Below are 27,963 nucleotides of genomic sequence, written 5' to 3'. Positions count from 1 at the left end.
TATTTCTGGCTAAAAATGCAACGAGAAGCTTAAATGCCTTTTATGCAATAGTCTTCTGAATATTTACACGATTTACGTGACAGAGAATTTAATTGTTTATTTGTCCCTAATTGTGACGTCCTTTCTCTAGGTCAAATGTTCGCAGCCACTTAGCATCTGTTTGATGCGGAGGATTGTTGAGATTCCTAGGTCGCCTGGTGGTTATGGGTTTCGTTTGAAGAATGAACGTCCTTGCCTCATAGATCATGTTCTAACTGGGTCTAATGCAGAAAAATCAGGGGTTAGGGTTGGTGATATATTGCTCAAAGTGAACGGTGTGAATGTTATTAGTGCTACTCACGAAGAAGTTGCCTCGTTGATTTGGCGATGCCATAAAAAGTTATTCATTGAGGTTTTCCTGCTTCAAACTGTAATATATCTTTAGGTAGAGTCACAGGAATCAAGGTCTAGCCAATGTATCATTGGTTCTTTAGAATCCAGTCATCAGGATTCACACTGCATGATTAGTTCGGAACACAAAACTTATAGCAGAACAACCTCCGTGTTGATTTATGCAGGTTGTGTATCAGTGCCTGCTGGTTTTAAGTCACATACTGAAGAACTTTCAATTCTAAGGAGGAAAACTAACTCTGTGGTTAATAAAATACATGTCCATGCGATGTCAATATGCTTGGTCGATATCCGTTTAGGTGTTCTCCAGGTTCACCTTCATGACACATACACTGCAAAATACCCGGTTAGCTGTTTGCACTCAGCTGGTCATGTTGATTCCGACGAAAAGTTTCTTTACATTGTTACTCGCAGTAAGAACAAAGGTAATGCAAACACGATAAAAGTCAATGAGAACCGTGGTGAGTTTTGGTTATTCATTTATATACGTATCCATATTTTTACGCAGATTTTCAGCATAGCCCCATTCCTATCTTTTTGACGTAGAGTAAATTGTAAGCCACTGTACACTTCTTACATACACATAAGTATTTTTCGTTAGGTACTATTGTTTAGCACGTAGTTTCAATTTTTAGGCAACACTCACGCTTTTACAAAACGTTTAGCATTGCCATAGTCATTTAAAATATGTTCGAAGAGATTAAAGTCAAATCTAAGTAGGAATTTTGCGTTGAATTATGTTGTTCTCATGCATTTTTCCACAAGGCACTTGCGCATTATGAGACTTAATATTCTTTTATTGCATTCATACACTCAGTCGTTGATAAAAAAGTAGGATTTCCCATTCGTTTTTCCTACTTATCTCAGAGAACTATCTTGTGGTTTCTGTTTGCTTTTAAATGGATTCTCAAGGGTCAAAGGATCCAGTTTTCAGTCACTGGGTCTCAGGTTCGATCTCCGCATCACTTTAATATATTTACTGTGTGTATAAAAATATCGTCATTAGATAAAACTTACTCCTGGCACTGCTGAGACTAAAGCTATCAAACCCTTGGTATAGATGAGTGTTTGTCATTTAATGTTAGTTCTAGAGTCCTGCAAAAAGGCAGTTCCAACATTCCACATGTTTATTATGCCTATGTAACCTGTCTTGATCTATAAGCCTAAAGTAACATGATTTCTCAAACTACTCTTTTCCAAGGAAAAAATGCTTCTGTTAAGTTAATGAACTGTCATGTATTCAGAACACTACCAGCAAAATTTTTATCTCATTCGGGTCACATAGCGATTGCAAAGACGTTTGGAATAAACTGTTCATATGACCGCTTGACTGGCGAGTGCTGTAATTTCCCTTCCAGCACTACTTGTGCACTATCCCATTTACAAACTATGCTGGGGAATTCAGGATTACAAAGCACTATGAATATTGGAGATCTTCGGAGCGTTTCACGACGAAGTTCCGAAATATATCACAGTTCAGCTAATATTTCTTCGACAGAATTTCACACGAAATCAAATTCAATAGCAATAAGTTTCCAGGATCCAAACTATCATGCTAATCAGGTAAATGTTTCTTAATGTCATCCTGAGGACTTTAGTGGACAAATACTTTTCGGTAAAATAATTCGTAATTACTTTAATGTACTTTTCGTAAATTTTTTAAAACAATGTAAATGGATACTGCCTTTATCTCAATAATCTGTTAAGTATTCCAGTAACTTTCATTCATTGTTGGACCTGGCGCGCACCTGTTTCAGGTCAAGTCAATACATAATTCAGCTCCAGTCAAAAAGACCAGCGGGGTAATATATACATGGTTACTTTGTTGTTAGCTAACTACGCGTGAATCAACATATCACCATTAACCATATTTTACTTGTTAGAGTGAGAATAATTTGTAGCAGTGTAGAATAAATGAAGTAGCTGAGAGTGAGTGTCTCTATCTTCAATTTTCTCATAGAGAGTTGCAACTCAACAGTAATTGCTTTTAGCTTCTTAAAGGCAGATTTCTAAGTGTGCCTGGAATAGTAGAATAGTGGCTTGTTGTTCCAAACATTCTTTCGATTAATGGGTCACAGGTTCGAATTTCGATATATCAACCATGATTTATTTTTACTTTAATAATTTAAAGTGTATTTTCAATGCCTAATCTTTTCTATTACCACTAAAACTTTTATTACCTTCACTCCTTCGAGATTCGCTCTGGCAATTTGATCTTTCTTATGCTTACGGGGGTATGGCGATTTAAACCGACTCGCACGTGCCAAGTTCTGCGTTGTGTATGACTGACTGGAACTTTAATACTTGGGCAATACCACTATTCCTCACGCAGTGGTTACTCTAACCGAATAGCCGAACTCGTAGTTGGCTATTGTATGTTGAACTGTGCTATTTTAGTAGGTGTAGACTATCTCAAAATCCTCGCGATTACCGAGACTAGCAGTTGAAGATTCAGGGTATTGTAGTTCTTGATCTTGAATTCCAGTTTTCCTTCATACATTCCTTCCCAATCTTTCCAAACCATATTCCCGTCACTTAGCTTTACTAACTTTCACTGCTACTACATTATTTCTGCCTCTCTTATATTTTGCATTTCATTTTATTTATGTGATTTTGGCAACTTCAACCAACACACGATTGTTTCAGGCTCCACCTTGATTATGACTAGTCAATATACTAGTTATCAGTAGAGTCAACATTATGTTTCGTCTTATCCTAGAATTTTCGATTCGTTGTATTTAAATCTGTTTTGATTCTCTGACCAATTATATGTATGATATACTACTAGTTACAAAATGACAGATTTTTCATCATTAATATTCCAAAAGTGAATTGACTTATCCAAATAGGGTTTTCCACGTAATAAGACTACAATCGAACCCAGATAGATTTATTAAGTTCTTAATGTCAACGAAAAACCACTATAACTAATTCGTTGTTTTGTTGCCAGATAATATACATGAAGCGGCTTATTTGTTAATCTATGAGTATCAGGATACTTATATTACAAAGGTTTGGGAGCTAGAGAGTGTACCAACGTCATGGAATGAGTCGATAGTTGTCCCTATCTTTAAAAAGGGTTCACGTCGTCTCTGTCACAACTATCGGGGAATAAGTCTACTTCCGGTTGCGTCCAAGCTATTGGCTTCCGTCATACTTCGTAGGTTGTTCAAAACCCGAGAAAGATTGGCTCGCGAGGAGCAGGCTGGGTTTCGTTCTGGTCGAGGATGTATTGATCATATCTTCACCCTCCGCCAAATGTTAGAACACCACCATACTTATCAAAGGCCAACAATCGTAGTGTTTCTTGACATCAGGGCTGCTTTCGATTCGTTGGGTAGGACTGTTCTGTGGGATTGTCTATTGAAGAAGGGTGTGCCTGAGAAGTTTATTAACATCCTAAAAGCCCTATATAGAAACACCTCAGGCAGAGTGAGGACATAGAACCACCTTTCTCTATTGTTCCATTCGAGCAGTGTAGTTAGGCAGGGTTGCCGAATCTCACCATTCCTCTTCAACTTTGCCATCGATGACATTCTGGAAACAGCTCTGATGAATGTAAGTAATGGTTGTGTGGATCTGTTGCCTGGAGAAAGACTTCTCGACCTTGAGTATGCGGACGATATTGTCTTATTGTGCGAGAATGTCCAAGGCATGCGATCCGCACTTAATCAGTTGGAAATCAGTGTCCGTAAGTATGGTATGTGCTTTGCACCTTCGAAGTGCAAAGTACTTCTACAAGACTGGCAGGATTCTAATCCTGTACTCACCCTGGATGATGAGCAGATAGAAGTAGTCGAGAAGTTCGTGTTTCTGGGTAGCTACATAAGTGCTGGTGGTGGTGTGAGTGATGAGATCAATGTACGTATGGTGAAAGCCAGAGCGACTTATGCCAATCTGGGACACATTTGGCGCCTTCGTGATGTTAGTCTGGCTGTAAAAGGTCGGATCTACAAGGCGTCGGTGAGAGCAGTTTTGCTCTATGCTTGTGAAACCTGGCCTCTCCGAGTAGAGGACGTTAGACGACTCTCTGTGTTCGATCATCGCTGTCTCCGAAGAATTTCTGACATCCAGTGGCAACACCATGTCAGTAATGCAGAGGTTCGGCATCGTGTGTTCTGGCACAGAGATGATAATGCAATCGATGTCACCATCTTGAAACACCGACTTCGGTGGCTTGGACATGTTCTACGAATGTCGTCCCAGAGAATTCCACGTCGTGCATTATTTGCCGACTCTGGGACTAATTGGAAAAAGCGGAGAGGTGGTCAGTGTATGACATGGTGTCGTGGTATGAAAGAAAGCTGCAAAGGGCTGGCTCCTGTCGGTCCTTCACGACTCCCTGGTTGGGGTCTGAGAGATGGTGCTACACAGTGGATAGAGACGTTATCAGATATGGCTCAGAATAGAAGCCAGTGGCGATCCTGCTGTAACCTTCTTTTATTTTCTTCATAAAAATTGGTTGTCTCCCTTAACTGAAAGATTTCTTCTGATTGTACCTTTCCGTTCCCCCATTATTATTATTACTACACTACCTTGCACCAACCTCTTCGTTATTGTTCTTTTTTTTGCACTCCTTACCTTTTTTTTCTTCCTCTTCGAATTCTCATTGTTTTGTGTGGCGCATATATATTGGCGCTCTCTTGTACCAATATTTATGTGTTCAAATAAAATAATAATAATAATAATAAGATGAAATTCAGTGGTGGTAATATATAAAAGAAAGATTGCAATAAGGATATAGTACAGGAAGAAAGAATTAGTTCGTAGAAAGAAAGATATGAAGCGATTTTAAACTCTTAGTTTAAGGGAAGACAGAAAGTGTATACATCTACACCATTGTGATCGATTCAGAGCCGTGTTACCAAGAGTCTCTAACCATGGTTACGATAGTCACGCGGATCCCAACCGAGTAGTCTGCATCTACCAAAATGGCTCAGACTAGAAGTTACTGTCTTCAAGCACTGATGCCACGTTTTGGTTTGGCCGCCCTCAACATTCTTCCAACCATCGCCAACACCAGTTAGCATTGCACGTCGTGGTAATCGGTGTTCAGGCATACGTAACACGTGGCCCAACCATCTCAGTCGATGAAGATTCACAACCTCATCAACTGATTTACCATCATTCCCTAATACCTTGTGTCTAACCTCACTGTTACTAACCCGGTGATCCCAGCAGATGGGAGCAATATTTCTAAGGCATCTGTGGTCAAATACTAGTAGCTTACGAGTATCTTCGACTCTTAATGGTTGGTGATATCCACTTAAAAATAGCATGTCCTGTTGCATCATTTATAGGCCACTCAAGGATATTTTAGGATCGATTCGCCTTGTTTATGCTGTTTATCGTTAGTCATAGATTACTCAAATTTGATTTCGAATGTAAGTGTCAATTTAGGTCTCTCTATCCACTCATGCTCAGTTTTTGAACAGTGTCAATTTTTAGTTAACAACTGATGTCTTGATTCAGTAATTAACTAGTTCATTTGTTTTAAGTTCCCCTCTTGCAAATATATACAATTCTCTACTTGCAAGACATAATATCTCAGCTATTTCATTATTTCTTTCTCCTTTACCATATTTCCACACTTACAGCCTAAAAGATCCCGTAATTCTCTTCCTGAACCAATAAATCCTAACTTGATCTCAAAGTTTTTAAAGGCTACTTCATCTTTAAGTTCACGAATTGTGAGTTCAAAGAATTCTTTGGAAACGGTAAGTTCAAACGTTTTCGTCTTTACTGTAGTAAAGTGAACTAAACGATATTAGATCGACGTGAACTAAAGGTATTTGAATTTTGGTAATTTCATTTAAATCTTAAACATCCTTGTACAGTCAGACGTACCATTTCACAAGATTATCTTTCGGTGGTGAAACATGCTAACAAATACCATGAGCAGCTAGGAAACTAACTCCTTAAGTGAACCATAGTTGTCTGAATTTTGAATTTTTTTTGTTTTTAACACACTGTCATTAGTGAAATACTCGCTTGTGTACACTTTCCAAACGTCAATGGTACAGTTAAAAGGCTAGTTGAAAGTTAGTAAATTATCTATGGATTCGATACTACAATCCTAAAATTACCATTATATATATACCAATCAAAATCTACCCATTAGTAGGTTGACATGTTATTGCACCAAGCCAATATATTGCAACTTCAGTCCCAACACTGGGAACAAGACTGCTTCTATCCTCTTCCTCCCTGCCTCGCTATCTAGGGTGAGAAGTCGAGTTTCTTGATGGAAGCTCTGTTGATGATGTTTTTAATAACATTAAGAATACTTTTAAGTTGATCGATTACAATGGTGCACATGGGCTCCAGTATCCTGAAGGAAGAAATGGCGTATGAACCAATTGTTGGTCACGGCTACCATGGGAATCCATCTCCTTACGATGCTCCACTGCCTTGTGGACGAGACCTTCAGGTCGAAGGCTCGGGGAGTGCCCCCCTAAGAAAACTACCTGCTTCGGTTTGGGCACCTGGGCAGTGTCACAGCCCTCACATATATCGAATGAGATTTGTGTGGCGCATATATATTTGGTGCCTCCTTGTACCAATATCTATGTGTTACAATAAATAAATAAAATAAAATAAGCACATAGCTTAGTAAGAGTGTATTAGAAGTTCACAAAGTAAGTTAATGAAAATGTGTTGACAGTTGACCTTATATTCATCTTAAATTAATATTAATTTCCTTCCTCACAAGCTGTTTGTTGGTATTCCACATTCACAACATGAGTTTTATCTTATTTTTCTGAGCACCGTTTAAGCGGATTAAAACATTTAGTTTTTAAGTAGGTATTTCACATTAATCCTTGCTAAAGGCGTAGTTTTGAGCTGATAAAGAGTGAAACGATTGGAAAGAATATTCATGTAAATTATACAAATAATAGATATTTTAATACATATCAGGATTTTTATTCTGCTTGATTTCCTCTATAATTTGAGGGTTAAAGACTAAAAATTCAAATTGAAAAGTATTGAACTAGCTGATTTGTCTATCTCATTATGTACTTAATGTTGTAAATTACCAGAAATTTGTTTTCGTTTCTAACGAACTGTCTATTTTGTTACACTTTATGTTGAAGGTCGTATTAAAATAACGTATATTACTTATTCCAAAAATATTAAGTGGTACCAACATTAATCAGTAGGACATTTATTTATTTTTGTTTCATACTTAGGTAAAAACGAATTGTGATGAACAGCTACCAAAAATCAGTTGTTTTAGTTCTACTACTGAAATTGAAGATACTGAAAATATAGAGCCACCTAATGATCCGTCAAGTGCGTCATCAAATCCAATGTCATGGGCGAAAGATTTTGATAACCTTCTAAATGACCCTGTCGGTTGCAATGAATTTAGGGTAATTACGCTTTTTTCTTCTTATTTTCTTTCACCATTCAGGAATCTAATTTAGGATACTGTTTGAAGTAGAATGTTGTTTAACGGTGATTGTTGTTAAAGACTGATTTTCTCTATTTAAACTATGAAATTAAAATTGTTTTATACTTTTCTTTCTACCAACTAATTCTTTCTTCTTGGATTATATTCTTGTACACAATCTTTCTTTTATATATTACTGCCATTGAACTAACTACTTCTATGAATTCGGTGTTGATCTTGTGCTAATGAGGTGTGGCAACTGGGACCGATGTATACATGTTCCTGGTCCTAAGTTGTAGCTGACTGTCTGACTTATTCCAAAAAAATGTACAGCGCATTATATTCTAGTGCATTTAAACACAGGATTCTGATGTCTTTTAATTGTCGATTCATTGATTGTTGAACGTGTTGTGAAATTTTAGCGTAAGAAAATTTCGGTCATAAAATATGGTTTTGTCACAAACCTGGATGTATGAGATATTAGCAACTTCCAAAATCACTATTCTTTCTTTCCACGGAAATAATGAATCATCTATGAATACATTCTCTGAAGCGTCTCTTTGATGATAATGTTATGCGGTGTTAATTGCTAATAGATATCAACTACGGACATCAGCTAAACGCAGGTATGGATCAGGAGAGACTGAGAAAGGTCAAAATGATAATATCCTCGTATTTTATCGGGCCGATTTTTATGTATGACGTTTCTTACTTTGCCACCTGTCATACTTTTATCAACTGCGGTGATAAATTTTGCTAATCAAATGAATTCATCCGTCAGTCAATAATCCACCTTTCTTTCGGATATTATATCGGTATTCTGCTTGGTTTTGTTTAACTTGTACATTTACTATAATCCATTGCTTTTTATAGAGAGTGGTGTTTTGTTAGTTCTACTTGTTATGGGGAATTTCTATATTTAATGAACGAAATTTCTATCGTAAAAATCGATGGAAGAAATGGTCGCTCGACCCATTATATGGAATGATGCCTTATGGTTGTGTGATGTCTACACACGATAACAAGTTATGGGTTTAAACATCAAAATAGTTTGAAACTAAAGATAAGACCGCTAGCCAGAAGGACAGTTTTTTCTATGCACTAAGATGAAATATTCATTTACAAAACACCAGCACAAAATAACATGATGAAATGTCCCAGGTTATTCGAGGGAATCCGTTTGTAGGTCACTTACTCTCCAATCAATTAAAACCTGACAGTTAGGGGTAATTCGCGCTACTATGTCAATATGATACTCTGTAATTGTAAACGTATGTATTAAATGAATAAACCAATTTCTAGCATACCACATATTTCGCCCAAACGCTTGTCTCCTCACTTGTTTTATGACTATTTATTGCTCAACTTCAGTGGTTTGTCTTTAGAATATTTGGTTAAGTTTTTTTTTGAATTAACTTGATACTTTTTTATCTCAACTTGCCGCTACTTTCTTTTCCTTTCAGAAATTTCTGATAACAGAATTCAGCAGTGAAAATCTTGATTTTTTGCTTTCAGTCCGTAGTTGGCGTCATTCCTTTGAAACCGGAAATGTAAGTTACTTTCATTTCTGTGATCTGTAATCGTTATTAATGATTGTTGTATAGACGTATATAGTTGGTTAGCAATGTTAAACTGTAAGACTTGTCCGTGTGTTCTTTTACTTGACTAATTAAGATCTGTTTGAATATTTTCCATCCCTTCAAAATTCCATTTTCCAACTCGGTCCGCTTAGTTCATGATCCTTTGTGGTTTCTCTTATAGTATTGACTCTAACGGAACAAATGGACACATTGAAGCAGCACGAAATATACCACACCAACTAATATAAGTTCATTTCTCTTGTAAACTACACGTAAATGCTTATGTAGATAACAAAAGTAATGCACAACAGAATTTCCATTGACTTCAGTTTTGAGCTATATTTCAAGACATTGTTTTGTATGTACCACAGTATGTCTTTCACAAAGTCTCAATGTCCAAACATATGATAACATAATACAGCTATCGTTGCGCTGTGGGAACTCCAGATCCACTGTTTCTACAGAATCTCTCGGATAGAAATACACTTGTGATGATGCAAGAACTAGTCTTAATAATACGGTCCCTAAAATAATAGCGTCTTAAGTCATCTGATTCATCTAGATCCTCATTTTATGATACAAATCTGCACTGTTAATATCCAAATATCAGTTTGGCAAAAACACTGGCAAAGATTCACTGTAGTTCTTTATGAATGTAGCTAATAATTACTGGTAAAAAATATGTGTTCTAAATCGACTTACTCTGATAACATTCTACCTCAGCTTTCAACTATGATATTGGCTTTTCACTAAATTTAGATCAAGGAGAAGCCAAACGAAAAAATCGAACCACTCCACAAAGTAAATGACAGTTCGATTGAGGCATTTTGGTTGGCCAGTCTTTGCACTAGGGATCTGCGGGGTAGTTGTAATCTATGTTTAGAAATCTTCGGTTACTGATACAACGGACGGTTCAAAATATTTTTTCTCCCTCAAGTATACTAAAATAATACGTTAATACGGTAAAAAAAAAAACTAGCCACGTTATATCAGAACCAGGACTCACGATCCCGAATAGAGAACCACAGTACAGACCAAACTACTTTATCCACACAATTACAAGCAGTCACTCCCAGTGAATCCGGAATAGAAATCCGTAACAGGAAAGGAAATCACATATTTAATATCCCGTACGCTAAGTATCTGTTTGTTCACGTTCAATGGCCAATCATACTTTAAATTCACTACCCGACCGTTGTTTCTACCTTGGCGTGGTGATCGGGCTTGCCTATCGTGATGAAGCAACCGAGCTATACTGGCTGGAACAACCGTTCCTCAAGGTCCTACCATGACAGACAGGTTGGCTGAAGTTCGGTAAGACTAAAAGCAACAAACCCAGGGTCCGAAGGCGAAGTCGTACTGCTGACTGTACAGAGGTGTGACTGCAGTAAGGTGTTTCCTTCAGACACCCAGCATGATAGCGATGCTGCCTTCTCTCAAGGAGGGGTGGGGTTAGAAAAGGTCGACTCTAAAAATGCACACCTCGCCTTGTCCCACGGATATCCGTCTCCGGCGGTAAAGTCTCAACAAGTACGGAGCTAACACAAAAATTACCCATAAAAAGGTCGTGTGTGACCGACCTCAAGCAGTTTTCCCTTGGGCACTGCGGTCACGCTCCCAGGTCACTAAGACCACCTCTAATCCAATTTCTTTTTCAGGTACCTTCAGAAGAACCCTTCCATGGTGTGGAAAACCGGGAAGTGATAATCACCCTCATACCTCTAACAGCACTCAAGACCACCATACATAACCTTCCCCTCTAAATTTGCAGGTAGTTTTTTGTCCTGCATTCATTTGAGTGGTCAGCATTATGAAACCGGATATCTCTTACTCGAATTTGAGTCAAAACCAATGGCCCTGATGGAATAGAATTCATTATTTATCTTTCGACTCATGAGCTTGACATTAATTTTTTTGTTCTTATTCTGTGATCCCTTTTGAATATATCTTTCATGTGTATTTTTCGACTGCTGATTTATACACTCTCTGTGCTTTTGTAAATTGTGGCAACCGGGACTAAGACATTTTCTTACCAATTTGCACATTATCTCGGACTAGCTGATTAATAGAAAAATAACCGTAGCACCCGTTACATTGTTCATATTATTCACGTTTATTTTTTTGGTGACCAAAGGTTTTAATTTCCGTTGTAATATCAATGTATTCTTTTCGTTTCTTGATTTCATTAAGGTGAAAAAGAGAGCAAATGAGATATTTAGTCAATTCTTGGTTTCTGATGCTACTCAAGCTGTAAACATAGATCATTTAGCTATAAAGTCTGCCTCATCTTGTTTATCACATCCTCATGTAGATATGTTCTTAGAAGCTGAAAATCAGGTAAATTAAAATCTAGATTATAGTGATAACTAAACGTCCTTATGTTTAGCAGGCTGAATTATATATACGATTTACTTTTATTCTTAAATCCTCCACGTTTATTCTACATAATATTCTTACCTAGATTCAAGTTCTCCATTTCAGTAACCTCCTGAAACGTTAACACTTAAAAATTTTAAGATCATTCAGCACATGTGACATTTTCATAGACTGATATATATTTATTCGTTTTAATTTAGAAAAAAGAAAGCACGTCTTACTGAAACTTTTTATACAGTTTCCTGAAAATAGGTACTAAGTTATATTTAGGAAATAATATAACGAGTCCACAAAATCCATATAATCCATGTTATTATTAGTGCGTTTGAAATCATTCGTAAAAATGGCACTTCTCTAGTTGACCCTGAAATGATATCAAAATATACGTGTGCTTTTGCGAATAAGTCTGTGTTTGAACTTGAAAACTCAAATGATTTGATTACTGTATTGTAAAATATAACTGACTAATCGATCAATCACTTCAGCTTAAAGCTGTCAAAACAAACATAAAGTAAGATGTTACTTCTGGATAGGTTGCGTCAGCCTTTCAATTAATGATAAAGAATGAAGTAGTTGAACGCATCGACCACTTTATTTATCTTGGGAGTCTCATCAATCATGATAGTATGGTGTCCGACGAAATCTCGGCACGGATTAGGAGGGCTCGATTTGGTTTCGTCGACTTGCGTCACTTGTTGCGTGGGGGAGAGATCCGTCTGCCAAACAAAGGGCGAGCTTACTGCTACACAGTAAGCTCAGTTCTATTTTATGGGTGTTAAACATGACCATTAAGAGTAGAGGATATTTATAGGTTACTGATGCCAGATCATAAGTGTTTCTGAAGCATTGCTCATATATTTTTGGACCACAGAGTTAGTAATGTCTGGGTTAGGAACAGGCTACTAGGTAAGGATATGAAATCGAATAACGAGTTAGTAAATCTTCATCAAATGAGACGGTTGGGATGTGTTACGTACCCCCAACCACCGTCTACCTCGTCGGGCGATGCTTTCCGGTGTGAGAGTAGACTGGAAGAAAGCTAGGGGCGGCCAAACCAAAACATGGCATCAGTCCACGAAGTTGTTGGTAATTGAATCTAGCCATGTTGATAGGTGTAGACTACATTATTAGAGACTGAAGGTCATGGTCCAAAATCGTTTCCAATGGTGCAGGTGCATCAATTCTTTGTCGTTCCCCTCAAGTTCAGAGCTCTTGAATGCCTTATAACTGCTTTTGTTTTCATATCACTGATTTATATTTTCTTCTTGAATAGTGCTTTTGATCCCTAATCTATTACCACTTATACAGTTAGTACTTTTACTATTTAGGTGTTTTGCCTAGTAGTTTTATCTGTCTGTACTAATGGCGTATGGCAACTTGAAACGATGCACATATTTACCAGGTTCTACTTACTGATATACATATAGCAATGAATTTTATCATTTATGTGGAGCAGCTGATGGGTTCCATGTTCGGGTCGAGTCATTTTATTTGATTACTTGACATACGTTTACCGTTTTAGTTTTATCGATTCATTTATTTTGTTTATTACTTATTTGTCCTTATTATCTATAATGTATATTTTGTTCAAATTTCTAGGTATATACATTAATGAAAACCGATTCATTCCCACGATTCTTAGAGTCTTCAAACTATTCATCAATAATAAATAATTTCAATGTAAATAAATCTTCCCGAAAATCAACTGTGCTAAATCAATCTAAAAGTTTTAAGAACAAAACAGATGTTTCTCTAGATAGAATGTCTTCAAAAATATCAACAACTATTAACCGACCTGGCAAAGACGATGGTAAATTGATATCATCGCAAGTAAAAAGTTGTAAACATGGCAGTTCTCAAGTGAACAAAAGTAAAATTGTAGTCATGCATAAAAGTGATAAAACTGCTACTCCTAGTGCTGAGATCAAAGACAAATTGAATAAGGAATTTAATAATAATAGTTTCAAGTCAAATTTAATAAGATTAAAAAGTAAGTTTACTCGGTCTTTTTTTTTGTTAGTTTAGTTGCCATTCTTTTCAAAAGTAACGTTGTTGCCATAAGATATCTAGGGTTCTGTTTATAATTTATAGGGTGAGAAAAAGTATCATCGAATGGGAACTCAAGTAACTGTGAAATATCTATCGTATATTTTGATTTTCGTTTCTCAATACTCCTCGTATGTTAGTTGCTAGTACGTTATCAACAGTGCATGCTCAGAATTTTAAGATAGACTTTTACAACCACATCTAGATTTTCGATAAGATTAGAGTAAATTCAGTTAGTCGGTCAGGTTAGCTATCCCATCTCAAAGAAAACTAACTCGCTAAAAAAACGACAACCACTCAGTAACAACATAGAAATTCATACGTACGTACATCAGTTCGAGTTGCCATACCACTTTAGCACACAGATACAATTCTGATTCAAATCCCGTAGTGGTAGAGGTAGTAAAAGTATAAACAGTAATCGGAAACATTAGGGTTTGAAGATGTTATTCAAGGAGTATAATACAGTGTTATAAATTTGGAAAGAGAAAAAAAGGCCATGAAGAATCCAGAAGATTATAATCTGCGATATCACAGAGTGGATACACCTGCACCATTGGAAACAATTTTGAGCCATGTCATTCAAGGTCTCCAATCATCGAGTGCTATCATCTCGCGGATCCCAACCAGGCAGTTTACACCTACCAACATGGCTCGGTCCGCTTGTCAGTGAATTCATGGATTTGTGCCATGTTTTGGTCTGGCCGCCCCTAGCTTTCTTCCAACCTACTCCTACACCTTAAAACTTCGCAAGTCGAGGCAGTCGGTCGTTGAGCATAATTAACATGTGTCCCAGCCACCTCAACTGATGAAGTTTCACTACATCATCAAGAGATTTGCCATCCTTACCTAGTACCCGTTTCCCAACAACTGCATAATTTACTCGGTGGTCCCAGGATATACGAGCAATGTTTCGAAGACATCTATGATCGAATACTAGTAATCCACGAATATCATTTACTCTTACCGGCCATGTTTCACTGCCATAAAGTAGGACGGAAAGAACTGCTGTGCAGTAAACCCGTCCTTTGGTTGATAGATGGATATCTCGCCTATGCCATAAATTTCAAAAGCTAGTCGAGCCTTCTGTATTTGTGACACACCATACTACAAGGGCTGATGCGACTCCCAAGTGAAGCGGTCGGCACGCTCAACCACTTCACTCCCTATCATTAGTTCGGGTGTCAATGCAACCCAAACCTGAAGCAACACTTTACATTTCGAAGGGGAGAATCGCATCCCGAACATGTCTGCATTGTTGCTTAGAGTGGTCAGAAGACTCTGCATTTTGTCAGCGTCTTCACCAAATAGAACTATGTCATCGGCATATTTTAAGCCAACAAGTGAACCTCCCGGTAGAAGTTCAACCCCTGGAAATCTAGACGAGGAAAGTGTTATCTCTAGAAGTACGTCAACGACAAAGTTAAACAAGAATGGAGAGAGTGGGCAGCCCTGACGAACATCACTTGAAGTAATCAATTCTGATGACAGTTCGCCATAAGCTCTCACTCGACCAGTTGTGTTCGAGTAGAAAGCCTTTACAAGGTTAATGTACTTCTTTGGTACTCCTTTCAGTGACAAACACTGCCATAGAACCTTACGATCGACAGAGTCGAATGCCGCCTTAAGGTCGAGAAATACTACGATTGTGGGGCATCTGAACGTGTGTCTATGTTCTAGAACCTGACGTAGTGTGAATATATGGTCTATACAACCACGTCCAGGTCGAAAACCGGCCTGGTTTGCTCTAGTCTGCTTTGGTTAAGCGTCGAAGTATTCTTAAAGTTAATATTTTAGACACTATATTAGTCAAACTGATTCCTCTGTGATTGTCACAAGAGGATTTTGTCCTTTCTTATAGACTGTAGCAATCAGTGATTGAGACCAGTCAGATGGGATTACCTCCAGTCCCCAAATTCTACCTAAGACCTCAGTTAATCTCACTGCTAATACTGAACCACCATCCTTAAAAATCTCAGGAGTAAACCTGTCAGGGCCTGCTGCTGTCCCTCGCTTCAGATTTCCTATGGATTTTTCAACTTCGTAAAGAGTCGGAGGACCTAAATTAACTTGCCATTCGGGTTGACTGGAGATCGTGGGAAACCGAAGTGTGACTGAAGGCCAGTTGAACTGATCCCTAAAGTGTTCTGCCCATCGATCTAATCTCCTGGATTGAGAATGTATAATATGTCCATCTTTCTCTGACATTGTTTCGCTAACAGTCGGGTTCCTAATACCGGTTTTCTTAACAAGTCTGAACAATTGTCTGCTATTACCTATTGCCGCTGCCTTTTCCATCTCTCTTGCTTTCGCTACCCACCACTGTTCGTGATCATTGCGTAGGCTTCTTGTCAACTTGCGCTTAAGCTGACTCCGCTCTTCGTTATGTTCAGATCCAGATGGACTGAGTTGTCGAGCATCTACCAGTGCGGTAGATGCTGCTGAGATCCAGTGTTTCTCCCTAACCTTATGGTTGACCGTACTAGCAGATATTACTGCAGTTTCCACAGCTTTTCGGATATCATTCCATGCTGCCTCGGGGTGGGCATCACCTACATGGCTGCCTAACTGTTTTCCTAGTTGTTCCTGAGATATACTCTTAGCTTGACTATCATTAAATAGGACTGTGAGAGGTTTCCGTGCAGCGCACAAACGACGGTCTACTGGGATCCAGTCTAAGAGAGCTAGTTCTGCCCTAGGACTCACTGCTATACCTACACCAACGAGGCTACGGGAAGCAGCATTAAGGCTTCCAGATAAACGAAGAGTGAATAAAGATATTTCTTTATTTTGATATGGTAAGGTCAAATGAATGACGCTACTTTATTTGCGTTTCGGAGACCCATCGCACATCGATTCTAAAGTCTTAGCTAAGGAAGCCTGTTGTCCTATTTGGCACAGTGTTCGGACGTTAAAAGCTCCTACATGTAGTGCAGAGCGTGGTTTCAGGAGACCAGGAATAACGTTCCGCGTACTCGAATCGTTTGCATTAGCAGCGTGAGGTGATAAAGAAATGTGAGAAGGATCAGTCGTGGAGATAACAGAGTTATTAGGTGTAGAAAGGATTTGATTGTGACCAACTTGGTCTCGTGTGCTGTTACGGGTATGAGGGCTGATATCACTTCCTGGCTGCCCACACCGTGGAACGGTATTTCTTGAGGAACCTGAAAGGGAAGTTGGATTAGTTTTGGTCTTAACGACCTGGGAGCGTGGCCGCAGAGCTCAAGTGAAAACTGCTTCAGGCCGGTCGCGCAAGGGCCCTTTGTGGAGAGCTTTAAACGTGTTAGCTCCGTTTTACAAAAGCCTTTACCGCCGGAGATCCGTGAGGTAAGGTGAGGTGTGACATTTTCAGGGTCAATGCCCTGGTACGGCCGAGAGTGGGGAGAGTCCGCTCACCCTCTCGAAATACTCTCACACGGCCGCGCGTATACAGCCTCTGCCAAGGAAGTCCTACTCATTGCCTTCTCGTGGCGGGGGTGTTGTTTACGAAAATGAGAGGACGAAAACCGAATGTCCGGCGCTTTAACCGGATTCCAAACCAATGGTGCACATGGGCTCCATTATCCTGCGGGAACAAATGGCGTATGAACCAATCGTTGGTCACCGGCTACCATGGGAATGCACCTCCTCACGATGCTCCACTGCCTTCTGGGTTAGACCTTTAGGTCAAAGGCTCGGGGAGTGGCCCCCTAAGATAACCACCTGCTTCGGTCTAGGCACCCGGGCAGTATCACAGCCCACACACAAATGATGAACTCTTTATGTCTATGGAAATTACTTTTCTCGCTTCGAAAAACAACCAATTGATTCAAATTATTATCATTACAATTATTGTTATTATTAATATTATTATTTTCCACATTATTCACCCTCTTTTATACTTATACAGCGGCTCGTCTTTGGTGGAAATTCGACTATATCTAAACGTTCTCGAGTCACTGTCCGGTTGAAAATTGTATGTTACCACCGAATACGAGAACTGAAGCAGTTTTTCTGAAACCACGTGCACCATTCAAACTGGCCGCCTTCAACGTTCGCACACTTATGCACGTTGGACAACAGATAGAGCTGGCTATGTCTTTGGAAAGTCTTAATTTCGATGTTTGCTGTCTATCCGAGACCCGTATTCAAGACTCTGGCGAAGTACTACAAATTCGCTCTCCATCTGTCGCTTCGAAAAGCTTGTTTCACGTGCGTTTATCCGGGGACCCTGTGGCATCTTTGTCTGGTCTTGCTGGCGTTGGTGTCGCACTAAGCGCTAGAGCTGAGGCAGCACTAATCGATTGGACCCTCATTAACAGTCGGTTATGTGCTGTTAGATTAGAAAGTCCCATCAAAGTGAGAAGAAATCGGCGTGAGAAACGATGTCTTTTCGTCATCGCCTATGCTCCGACAGATTGCAGCCCGGATGCAATCAAGGATGAATTTTACCACCAGTTATCTGTTCTTCTCCAGAAAGTGCGTTCGACAGATATTGTGGTACTAGCCGGAGACTTGAATGCTCAGGTTGGACTTCTAGGCACAGAAGAGGATTGTTTAGGTGGTCGATGGGGACATGTTGGTCGCAGGACAGATAACGGGGACCGTCTACTGCAACTGCACAGACCACAACCTGTTTCTGGCTAGCACTAACTTTCGGCACAGTCATCGCCGATGTGCCACCTGGCGTCCTCCCTCTGCATCCCAAGCCTGGACTCAGATTGATCACATCGCAATCAGCTACCGCTGGCGTGGTTGTGTACAAGACTGCCGCTCCTTTTGGAGTACCTATCTGGACTCTGACCATGCCTTGGTCTGCGCCAATCTTACCTTACTTTTCAGTGGACAACGAAGTGACCGCCACCAACGGATTGATGTTAGCAAGCTGGTTGCAACTTCTGTTGCAAGTAAGTATCGAACCGAGCTAGTTTCTAGGCTAGCTACCATTCCACCGAAAAGCATAGATGAGCATTGGTTGCAATTGCATGACCCCATCAAAATGGCGGGAACAGTCAGTTGTGGGTTTGCGAAACGTCCCGCTTATAAGCACTGGGTTTCTTCAGGTTCCTTACAACTCATTGAAGCCCGTCGGTCTACTCCGAGTGACCGTGAGTTTGACCACAAACGAAGGATGTTACGTAATGAAGTTGGGCAAAGCTTGCGTAAGGACCGAGAGGCCTGGTGGTCGAAGCGTGCTAATGAGTTGGAAGCAGCAGCTGCATCTGGTAATTACCGGAAGCTCTTCCAACTCATCCGAGCCACTGGCAGCAAGAAGTCTGGTGTGGGCGAAACAATCTACGAGGATGACGGGATGCCAATCACTAACATCCATCGACGTCTTGGACGATAGGCAGAATTATTCAAGGGGCAGTTCAACTGGCCTGCTGCTCCGGCAACATCGGTCAGACTGTTCTGCCTTCCATGGCCGGTGACGACTAATCCACTAAATGAGGCGGAAGTCCGCAAGGAACTCCAACTCTTGAAGCGTTACAAATCACCTGGCCCAGATGACTTGCCTCCGGCTCTTTTTAAAGATGGTGGTGACTTTCTGACTAAGGAATTGACGACGTTGTTTACAAAGGTTTGGGAACTAGATAGTGTACCAACGTCATGGAATGAGTCGATAGTTGTCCCTATCTTTAAAAAGGGTTCACGTCGTTCCTGCAACAACTATCGGGCAATAAGTCTACTTCCGATTGCCTCCAAGCTATTGGCTTCCGTCATACTTCGTAGGTTGTTCAAAACCCGAGAAAGACTGACTCGCGGGGAACAGGCTGGGTTTCGTTCTGGTCGAGGATGTATTGATCATATCTTCACCCTCCGCCAAATGTTAGAACACCACCATACTTATCAAAGGCCAACAATCGTAGTGTTTCTTGACATCAGGGCTGCTTTCGATTCGTTGGGTAGGACTGTTCTGTGGGATTGTCTATTGAAGAAGGGTGTGCCTGAGAAGTTCATTAACACCCTAAAGGCCCTATATACAAACACTTCAGGTAGAGTGAGGACATAGAACCACCTTTCTCCATTGTTCCATTCGAGCAGTGGGGTTAGGCAGGGTTGCCCAATCTCACCATTCCTCTTCAACTTTGCCATCGACGACATTCTGGAAACAGCTCTGATGGATGTAAGTAATGGTTGTGTGGATCTGTTGCCTGGAGAAAGACTTCTCGACCTTGAGTATGCGGACGATATTGTCTTACTGTGCGATAATGCCCAAGGCATGCGATCCGCACTTAATCAGTTGTCTTCGTGATGTTAGTCTGGCTGTAAAAGGTCGGATCTACAAGGCGTCGGTGAGAGCAGTTTTGCTCTATGCTTGTGAAACCTGGCCTCTCCGAGTAGAGGACGTTAGACGACTCTCTGTGTTCGATCATCGCTGTCTCCGAAGAATTTCTGACATCCAGTGGCAACACCATGTCAGTAATGCAGAGGTTCGGCATCGTGTGTTCTGGCACAGAGATGATAATGCAATCGATGTCACCATCTTGAAACACCGACTTCGGTGGCTTGGACATGTTCTACGAATGTCGTCCCAGAGAATTCCACGTCGTGCATTATTTGCCGACTCTGGGACTAATTGGAAAAAGCGGAGAGGTGGTCAGTGTATGACATGGTGTCGTGGTATGAAAGAAAGCTGCAAAGGGCTGGCTCCTGTCGGTCCTTCACGACTCCCTGGTTGGGGTCTGAGAGATGGTGCTACACAGTGGATAGAGACGTTATCAGATATGGCTCAGAATAGAAGCCAGTGGCGATCCTGCTGTAACCTTCGTTTACTTTCTTCATAAAAATTGGTTGTCTCCCTTAACTGAAAGATTTCTTCTGATTGTACCTCGTTACTACCACACTACCTTACACCAATCTCTTCGTTATTGTTCTCTTTTTCTTTTGCGCTCCTTAATTTTTTTTCTATTTCTCTTCGCATTCTCATTGTTTTGTGTGGCGCATATATATTGGCGCTCTCTTGTACCAATATTTATGTGTTCAAATAAATAAATAACACCGTGAGAAGGCAGCATCGCTGCAGATGCTGGTCGCCCGAGGGAAACACCTTACTGCTGTCAAACTTTGAAAATCCTTAGCAACTATAAAATAGTAGAATAGTAAGTACTATCATGTGTAGTCGCTTTTATTCACTTTTGACTTCATTTTTGCATTCAGCTTGGAAACGTATCAATTAGAAATAAATACTCTGATAGTTATAGTTTGGATTTTTATCAAACTGGTTTCATAATCACCGTTGGTAAAATTAACTAACCCTAGGCCGATCCATTGTACTTATTCATTTCTCACAAAAGCGCAGATACCTCATAATGTGGTAATTTTTGGCTCAAAAAAGTAATTGATAACAAATTCCACTATATCACATGTACATTTATTGGATGTGTTATTTTAAATCTAATTATGATTAGTGCTACATTCATTTTCATTTCAAATATAAATCACTATCGAATTAACTGAAAACTGTTCATCCGTCGATCGTAAAACTAACCCGGAGTACTAACAATCTTTGGAGATCTATTAAGATTTTAAATTATTATTCCAAAGTAGGGAAATAAAGACTGAAAATCCTAAGCAACTATAAGCAGGGAAATGGGTATAAGCCAGTCACTTTAAAGTGTGAATGAGTATACATCCAACATGTCTTTTTTTTACTGTAGGAATGTAACTGGTTATATCACTTATATCCTGGATCATCAGACAGCATATTATGTAATATTAAAAACACTAATGTCAGTGATTCTTGGCCACAGAGTCCTAGGTGCCCGGACATTATTGACTGCAAATTTTTCTGTGTCCAGTCACTTATATCTTGTTTGGAGTGTTAGTAGATATTTTTTAGCTATCTGTTCCAGAATATTATCAACAGAGCTTCAAACGACAGCCCTTTGTGAATCAACAACAGTATATTTTGGATGAAGATCTCTGAGGCACCACAGTTCGTTCGTTTTACCAGCGGCCGATTATTCAGTATTCCTTCAGTCCCGGTCAAAACTGTTGAAAAAGCGTCTTCACTTATTATTATTTGGGGTAGAAGTCGCTCAAGATTTTTTTGGCCACATACTCTCACTTCACCTCGATGGTTTGTCCTAGGCGAGCTAAATACCATGCGCATCTTCGTTCATCAGAATTATTCTTTTTCTTATTTTGGTCCCAGCCTCCAATAATCTTTTTTAGGCTAACAGTTGCGCTCATAAACCTCTAGCTGTCATCGCTAAATGTATGCTTCCTCCTCCAGCAATAAACCGTGAAATAATACATATGAAAACGAGTCCGCGTTGAAAGTACCACCCTTTTCATTATGGATGTATCTAGTGGAGAGAAAAGTAAACAGGAACTTGTAACGTTTTCCAACTGCTCTCTTTTTCTCGGTGTAAAATATTCTAAAGTAATCTATACCCAACAGGTTGAATAGTAATAAACGGGCTACTCTAAAAAGAACAGTTTGAATAATATGTAGTCAAGACCTGTAGATAATATATTCTTAATGTAAATTAACCTTATTTTTTGGGCTAACAGCGGTTACTTTTATTTTTATCGACCTACTGTGCCAAGCAGTTTTTCGGTTAATTATTTATTTACAGTTTGGAAAGCTTCAAGAAAGTGAAGACACTTTTTGATTAGTTTTAGAATTGCTGTTTGGCCACCTCACATTATATCACCTTGGTGAACAAGAATGGGTACAATAGTTGCTCAAATACAACCTAGCAGTGGATCTTGTGGAAGTTATTTTTAAAGATCTTATTTTTACCCAGTTGTTCTGATATAATAAGTGCAAGTATGTTCAAAGGCACTAGTTTAACTCTAACAGTTTGCGGCGTCATGTAATGAATTTAATGTCAGTTAATTAAATTGACGTATCTATACTTCAATATAATATCTAAAAGCCTTTCCCCCCTACTAATTCTTAGGTATGAACGTGATCTCACGCAGTTCTAGGTACGTTTCAAATCTGTGGTAATAATGTGAAGTATATATACTCAGTTTTTATCATTGTTTTCTCATGAAGATATTGTCAAGTCCTTATATTTTCTGAAATTAAAACTTAGTCTTTGTTTAAAATAGGAAGTAATATTACCTATTACTTCACATCGTACCGTCCAGGAGTCATTTCAAAAACATATTACTGATTTACTGTAACGTCAAATCAGTCATACAACTAGCACATTCAAAATGATTCGAACATTCGCTATGTATGAGATTAATGCTATTTAGATGACTTTGATTACTGAGATGTAAATCCATTTTAATGCAAAGAACGATCTCCTACTTGTATTTCAGTAGTTTTCCAGTGATAAAAACACATTTAAGTACTAACTAGCATGATCAAGATAATGTAAACTACCTATTCAAAAAGTCAATGGTAAATCTATATTTATTCAGAAATCGATGTTATTTTATCTATTACAGGGTGGCCAACAGTCCATGTTCAATTTTAAGCGAATCTTCAAAACACAGTGAGTAATTTCAGTCGTTTTGTAAATATCGTACTGTTTATCGTGAATTGAATTTCTTTCTGTATTGCTGTTGTAATCTAAGTTATTTTTGATATCGCAATTCAATTCTTCCATTTATATTATTATTTTATAAGTCTCATTATATGTATCATAAACATATGACAGGTATTTCTGTCACTAAATCGGGTTTTTGTGCTTCCACAAATACTACGCTCATAAATGCCAAAAGCTGAGACTAAAGTCAGGGGATTCAGTGTACCTTTTTAATTGCTACGGTCTCCACTGTGTATTATTTCATGAACACATTGCTTCATTCGATTGATAAATATAAATGTTAATAAGCCTAAATAACATAAAATAAAGTAGTAAAACCATTTTAGTCTATAGAATTTACACGTCAATCTTCTCTATTTATACACTAGTCCTTACTAGGTAAAAATTGGACTGATCAATGTGTGTGAACGAGAACACGGGTGAGGACGAGCAATTTTATCTTCACAAAATAGAAAATCTAGAAGCACTGGACGGCCGTTCTATCCTAGTATGAGACTCCTCAGCAGTGCGCATCCACGACTCCACCTCGCGAGATTCGAAACTAGGACCGATCGGTCTTGCGCGCGAACACATTACCTTTAGACCACTGAGCCGGTGGAGTTCAACCGGGTCTGTTGTGAGATAGTAACTCACTGAAGACAATGATGGGCGGTGGCGCAATTCCGTGGATTGTTTGAACCTAGACATTAACACCGTTGGATGCCGGCACAGTAGTCTAGAGGTTAAGTGTTCGCGCGCGAGACCGATATACCCTGGGTTCGAATCTCGCGAGGCGGGGTCGTGAATGCGCACTGCTGAGGCGTCTCATACTAGAACGCAACGGCCGTCCAGTGCTTCCAGGATTTCAATGGTGGTCTAGCTTCGATTGACTCATAAATTCAACTACTAAATTGCTATAATATCGACAAAACCCTTCTCTGATTTGAATTGAAGGCGAATTTTATCCATTGATAACCACAGAAAACGACATAATTTCTTTATTCGATCAGGTTCATTTTAACTGTCAGAGTATTAAATGTCCATGTGTTTTCTAAATGTTATTTTATTACTGGAAAATTTCTAATTTTTCCAGATTGCGTTGCTATTAAGAGATGTCGGTGAACCGAGTGCATGCGTGGTACCTATCATGCACAATTGAAAACTGTACATAATTTATTATCATAACCAATAAACTCATTTTTATACCAAAATTTCTTTTCTTTATTAGGTAATGTTGTGAGGTTGATTGTTCTGATTTCTTCCAGTGATTTTTCAGCTTGACATTTCTGTAAGTTCTGTTAGCTTAGTCCTTTATATTGCATTGGTCTATAGTTGATCAGGGGAATTACCACATTGCTTCAAAAAGCTATCTCGATCTTTCTCGGCTTTGGCTGCTTCTAGGGTACGCGAGGTGTCCGTTCACCAATGAAGGGATGAATATACCGCTGGTTTGATGTTTGGCTTTGGAGCAACTAAATGTGCATTGTGGTTATGGTGTAAGCTGCTCAGCAATATATCAAAGGGTTAATAGAGCTACCAGTCTTTATCGACTGCTGTGCGTAGGACATATGCTTCGGATACCTAGCCACCGCCTTCTCTGAAGCACGATGCTGGTTGAGGTGGAAATATGTTTAAGTAAACTTCGGAGAGGTTGCTAAACCAAAACATGGTATCAGACTATGAAGTCAACAATTTATGAAATGATTGCTCCAGGAGTTGGTGAGGGCTACCTGGTTCGTGTCTGCGCATTTATAAATTAGAGACTCCTAGTGATTTGGGTTAGAATCGATCATAATGACATAGGTGCACTTAATCCTTACTTTTCTCTCAATGTTGATCTTCAAAATTGTTCCATAATTTTTCAGACCCATCCTTATTTTGAAATATTTAACTTCGCAGAATTATTTTAACTCTCTTGCTATTTACAGCAATAACATCGTCATAGTAATGTGGTACAGCAATCTGGACTGACGCGCTTTTGTGCCTCGATGTATGTTGGTCAAGAACGACTGACCGTACTTCCTTAGGTTTCGGATATTGACTTCCATTAATTTTCATTGGCAATTCTTTTAGTTGTGCATAAAGATAAATCATGTGCAATCACCTACTTTCATTTGGATATACCTGGAATTTATCCCGTCGCAGTTTTTCTATTCGTACCCTGCATAAATGTACAGTTTAAATTTATACGAATGTATAGCCTTATTTGAAATCATCTTTGCTCGTTTGCGGTTCGGGGACTAATAAAGGGAAATTTGAGCCTTAGGCGGCAGTAGTGTTAAGTCACTCAGTCATTTGCAAAGGGGAACCTGGCATTTAGGATTATCGGTTCAAGTTTCCATACCACATTAGCACAATGAAATAGTTCTTTTTATACAAATCCCAAAGTAATAGTAATAACAGTATCAGTAGTTGTACGTATAAAAGGGAAACACAGATAAGGAAGTTTCAATAACTAGATTCTAAAGGAATAATGAAAGTGAATGGACGTGCACCAATGCAAACGATTTTGGACCATGACCTTCAGTCTCTAACCACTGGACACGATAATCATGAGGACCCCAACAATGTAGTCTACACCTATCAACATGGCTAGATTCAATTACCAACAACTTCGTGGACTGATGCCATGTTTTGGTTTGGCCGCCCCTAGCTTTCTTCCAGTCTACTCTCACACCGGAAAGCATCGCCCGACGAGGTAGACGGTGGTTGGGGGTACGTAACACATCCCAACCGTCTCATTTGATGAAGATTTACTAACTCGTTATTCGATTTCATATCCTTACCTAGTAGCCTGTTCCTAACCCAGACATTACTAACTCTGTGGTCCCAAAATACATATCATCGTGATGCAGATATATTTGATATGGATATGTAAACTAAGCAACACAGACGGCATCGAATGTCTAACTTTTATGCACCGCCAACTGCTATCATTAAGGTACATTGAACTTTAAATATTATGTTTCATTAGTAGTTATGCAGTTTAACTATCAGTTGTAGCACCTCACGGTCTCTATATGAGTCTTAACAGTTTGTGACGCTAGGTGACTTTTAACTGGCTAATCGTTTGTACACGCTTGATAATTCTGATTTACTATTAGTTGTAGCATTATATACCCATAAAATAACCGAGCATACGGATGTCGTGACATGGTTTAATAAACTTCTTTTCTGTAAACCAGTACGTTTCTAAGGTGTGCACAAGTGTCGAGCATCAAACTTAAAATTTTGAAAAATCATTTACTTATCTAGTGGCAAGCATCTGGCCATAATAACAGTTACCATGATACGAACATTTTCAACTTCAACCCATCTTTCTAAAAGAGCATTCGGGGTGAAGTCAAATTCAGTTTCTCAATAAGTTGCAGTGTTATGTTTTTGAACAGTCGTTCGTCAAATGAGCTTACGTAAAAGTGCGCTTGAACTTGTTGCGAAAGTTACGCACTTGATTAGACGTTCCATGATTGTTAGACATGGTAGTACCTCGAAAAAGTAATAATAACTATTTATAAGCAAGGGTAGGTAAACGGGTAGTCTTTTTGTCTGATGGCACTTTTTCATGATTTATACTGCTTGAACTCTTTATAAGTGGTTTTGTCATGAGTCATAAGCTTCTAAACTCCAAGCAGAATCAGATTATCCTTCTATTATCTGTTTATTATTCATATATGCCATTAAATTTCCTCTGTTTATTTCAAATCGCTGTGTACTTCAGTCTTGTATTTTTAGGGATGGGGATATTTCTTACAGTGTCGGGCAGCTCCACAGGTTACATTCCAAATAGATCTCAAGTTCTTCCTCCATTAAGAGGAAGCTTTCCGTTAGATCATCATGGCGTATGTAAAGTTGCTATGTTGGAATGGACTCAATGTATGAAAAAGAATCATTGGAATAATTCTTTATGTAGATCTGAAGCGGCCGGTTATTTGCGTTGTCGAGCAGAGAACAATTTAATGGATCCTGATGAAATGTCCTTGCTTGGATTCACTGAAGAAGAATGGAATCAAACTAATAAACATTTCGATAGTAAAACGTAACCACTCTTTGTTTCGTAGACAAATAACTAAATACAAATCTGATTTTAAAAAATGCAAGTTATTTTTTTCATAGTAAATTGCGGACTACACTTTTGGGGACAAAACACAAATAAAAGTTGTTTAAAGCTAATTATGATATTAGTGAAATATCAGAAAAGTAAGTACCGTACAAAACAACGGTATTGCAATAGAAATAAACAACGAAAAAGCAACATAATGACATTAAGACTGAAACAATTAGCATCTGGAGGACAAAAATGCTTTAGAATGTGAATTAATATTAAGTTGGTTAAGTTAAAAGCTTTCGAGCAGATGTTGGAGCTAGCAAAAGTAGCAATCCTTCTAGTCTTTCCAATAGATAATTGATTGGACTGAAAAACCAGTTGAGAGTCTGTGAAAGAAGGAAAATTAGTTGGTTTCAGAATCTAAACGGTAGTGTCAATCAATGAAACGTCAAGCTAAATTGTTCACTATACTGTAAGCCCGCATAATCTAATAATCATTAGTACGTAAATAATACCATTAAATAAAAGTGCAACTTAACAAACTAATATTTTAGATATGAGGTAAATAATCGCATCCATTACGTGATCAGTCGTATCCAATGCTGTGTAATACAGCAGTTGATTGACTTTATCATTTAAGGAGTTTAGAAATACAAGATATGT

General features: G+C 38.9%; 2 protein-coding genes across 9 annotated transcripts in view; one reads left to right on the top strand and one right to left on the bottom strand.

The window, feature by feature from the left end:
* Nucleotides 1-130: 130 nt before the first annotated feature.
* On the top strand, nt 131-27,352 carry RGS14_1 (Regulator of G-protein signaling 14; the record flags this gene model as incomplete). Of its 6 annotated transcripts, none has more annotated exons than XM_051213365.1 (11): nt 131-851; nt 1,592-1,953; nt 5,988-6,107; nt 7,581-7,763; nt 9,247-9,333; nt 11,554-11,700; nt 13,339-13,729; nt 22,677-22,704; nt 23,176-23,222; nt 24,484-24,543; nt 26,988-27,352. In XM_051213365.1, the coding sequence occupies 10 exons, from the start codon at nt 500-502 to the stop codon at nt 24,534-24,536; spliced, it is 1,770 nt and encodes a 589-aa protein (XP_051069334.1). In that variant the 3' UTR covers nt 24,537-24,543; nt 26,988-27,352. The 6 variants fall into 6 exon arrangements, with proteins under 6 accessions (XP_051069334.1, XP_051069335.1, XP_051069336.1 ...); XM_051213362.1 differs by having other exon boundaries at nt 131-391; nt 425-851; nt 24,349-27,295; XM_051213363.1 differs by having other exon boundaries at nt 131-1,953; nt 24,349-24,543; nt 26,988-27,295.
* RQCD1 (Cell differentiation protein RCD1) overlaps nt 27,338-27,963 on the bottom strand; it is a gene marked incomplete at its 3' end in the record, with an annotated part of 45,003 nt that continues 44,377 nt past the window's right edge. For all 3 annotated transcript variants that reach the window (XM_051213357.1, XM_051213358.1, XM_051213359.1), the window contains one exon: nt 27,338-27,686. Coding sequence is in view for 2 of the 3 variants with exons in the window: in XM_051213358.1 (XP_051069330.1) it covers nt 27,585-27,686 (102 nt within the window). The remainder of the gene's footprint in view (nt 27,687-27,963) is intronic.

This window comes from Schistosoma haematobium, chromosome 3, assembly GCF_000699445.3.
Source record: "Schistosoma haematobium chromosome 3, whole genome shotgun sequence".
Classification (NCBI taxonomy): domain Eukaryota; kingdom Metazoa; phylum Platyhelminthes; class Trematoda; order Strigeidida; family Schistosomatidae; genus Schistosoma; species Schistosoma haematobium.
The sequence above is the reverse complement of the archived record's forward strand: the minus strand, read 5'-3'. Positions and strand labels throughout refer to the sequence as shown.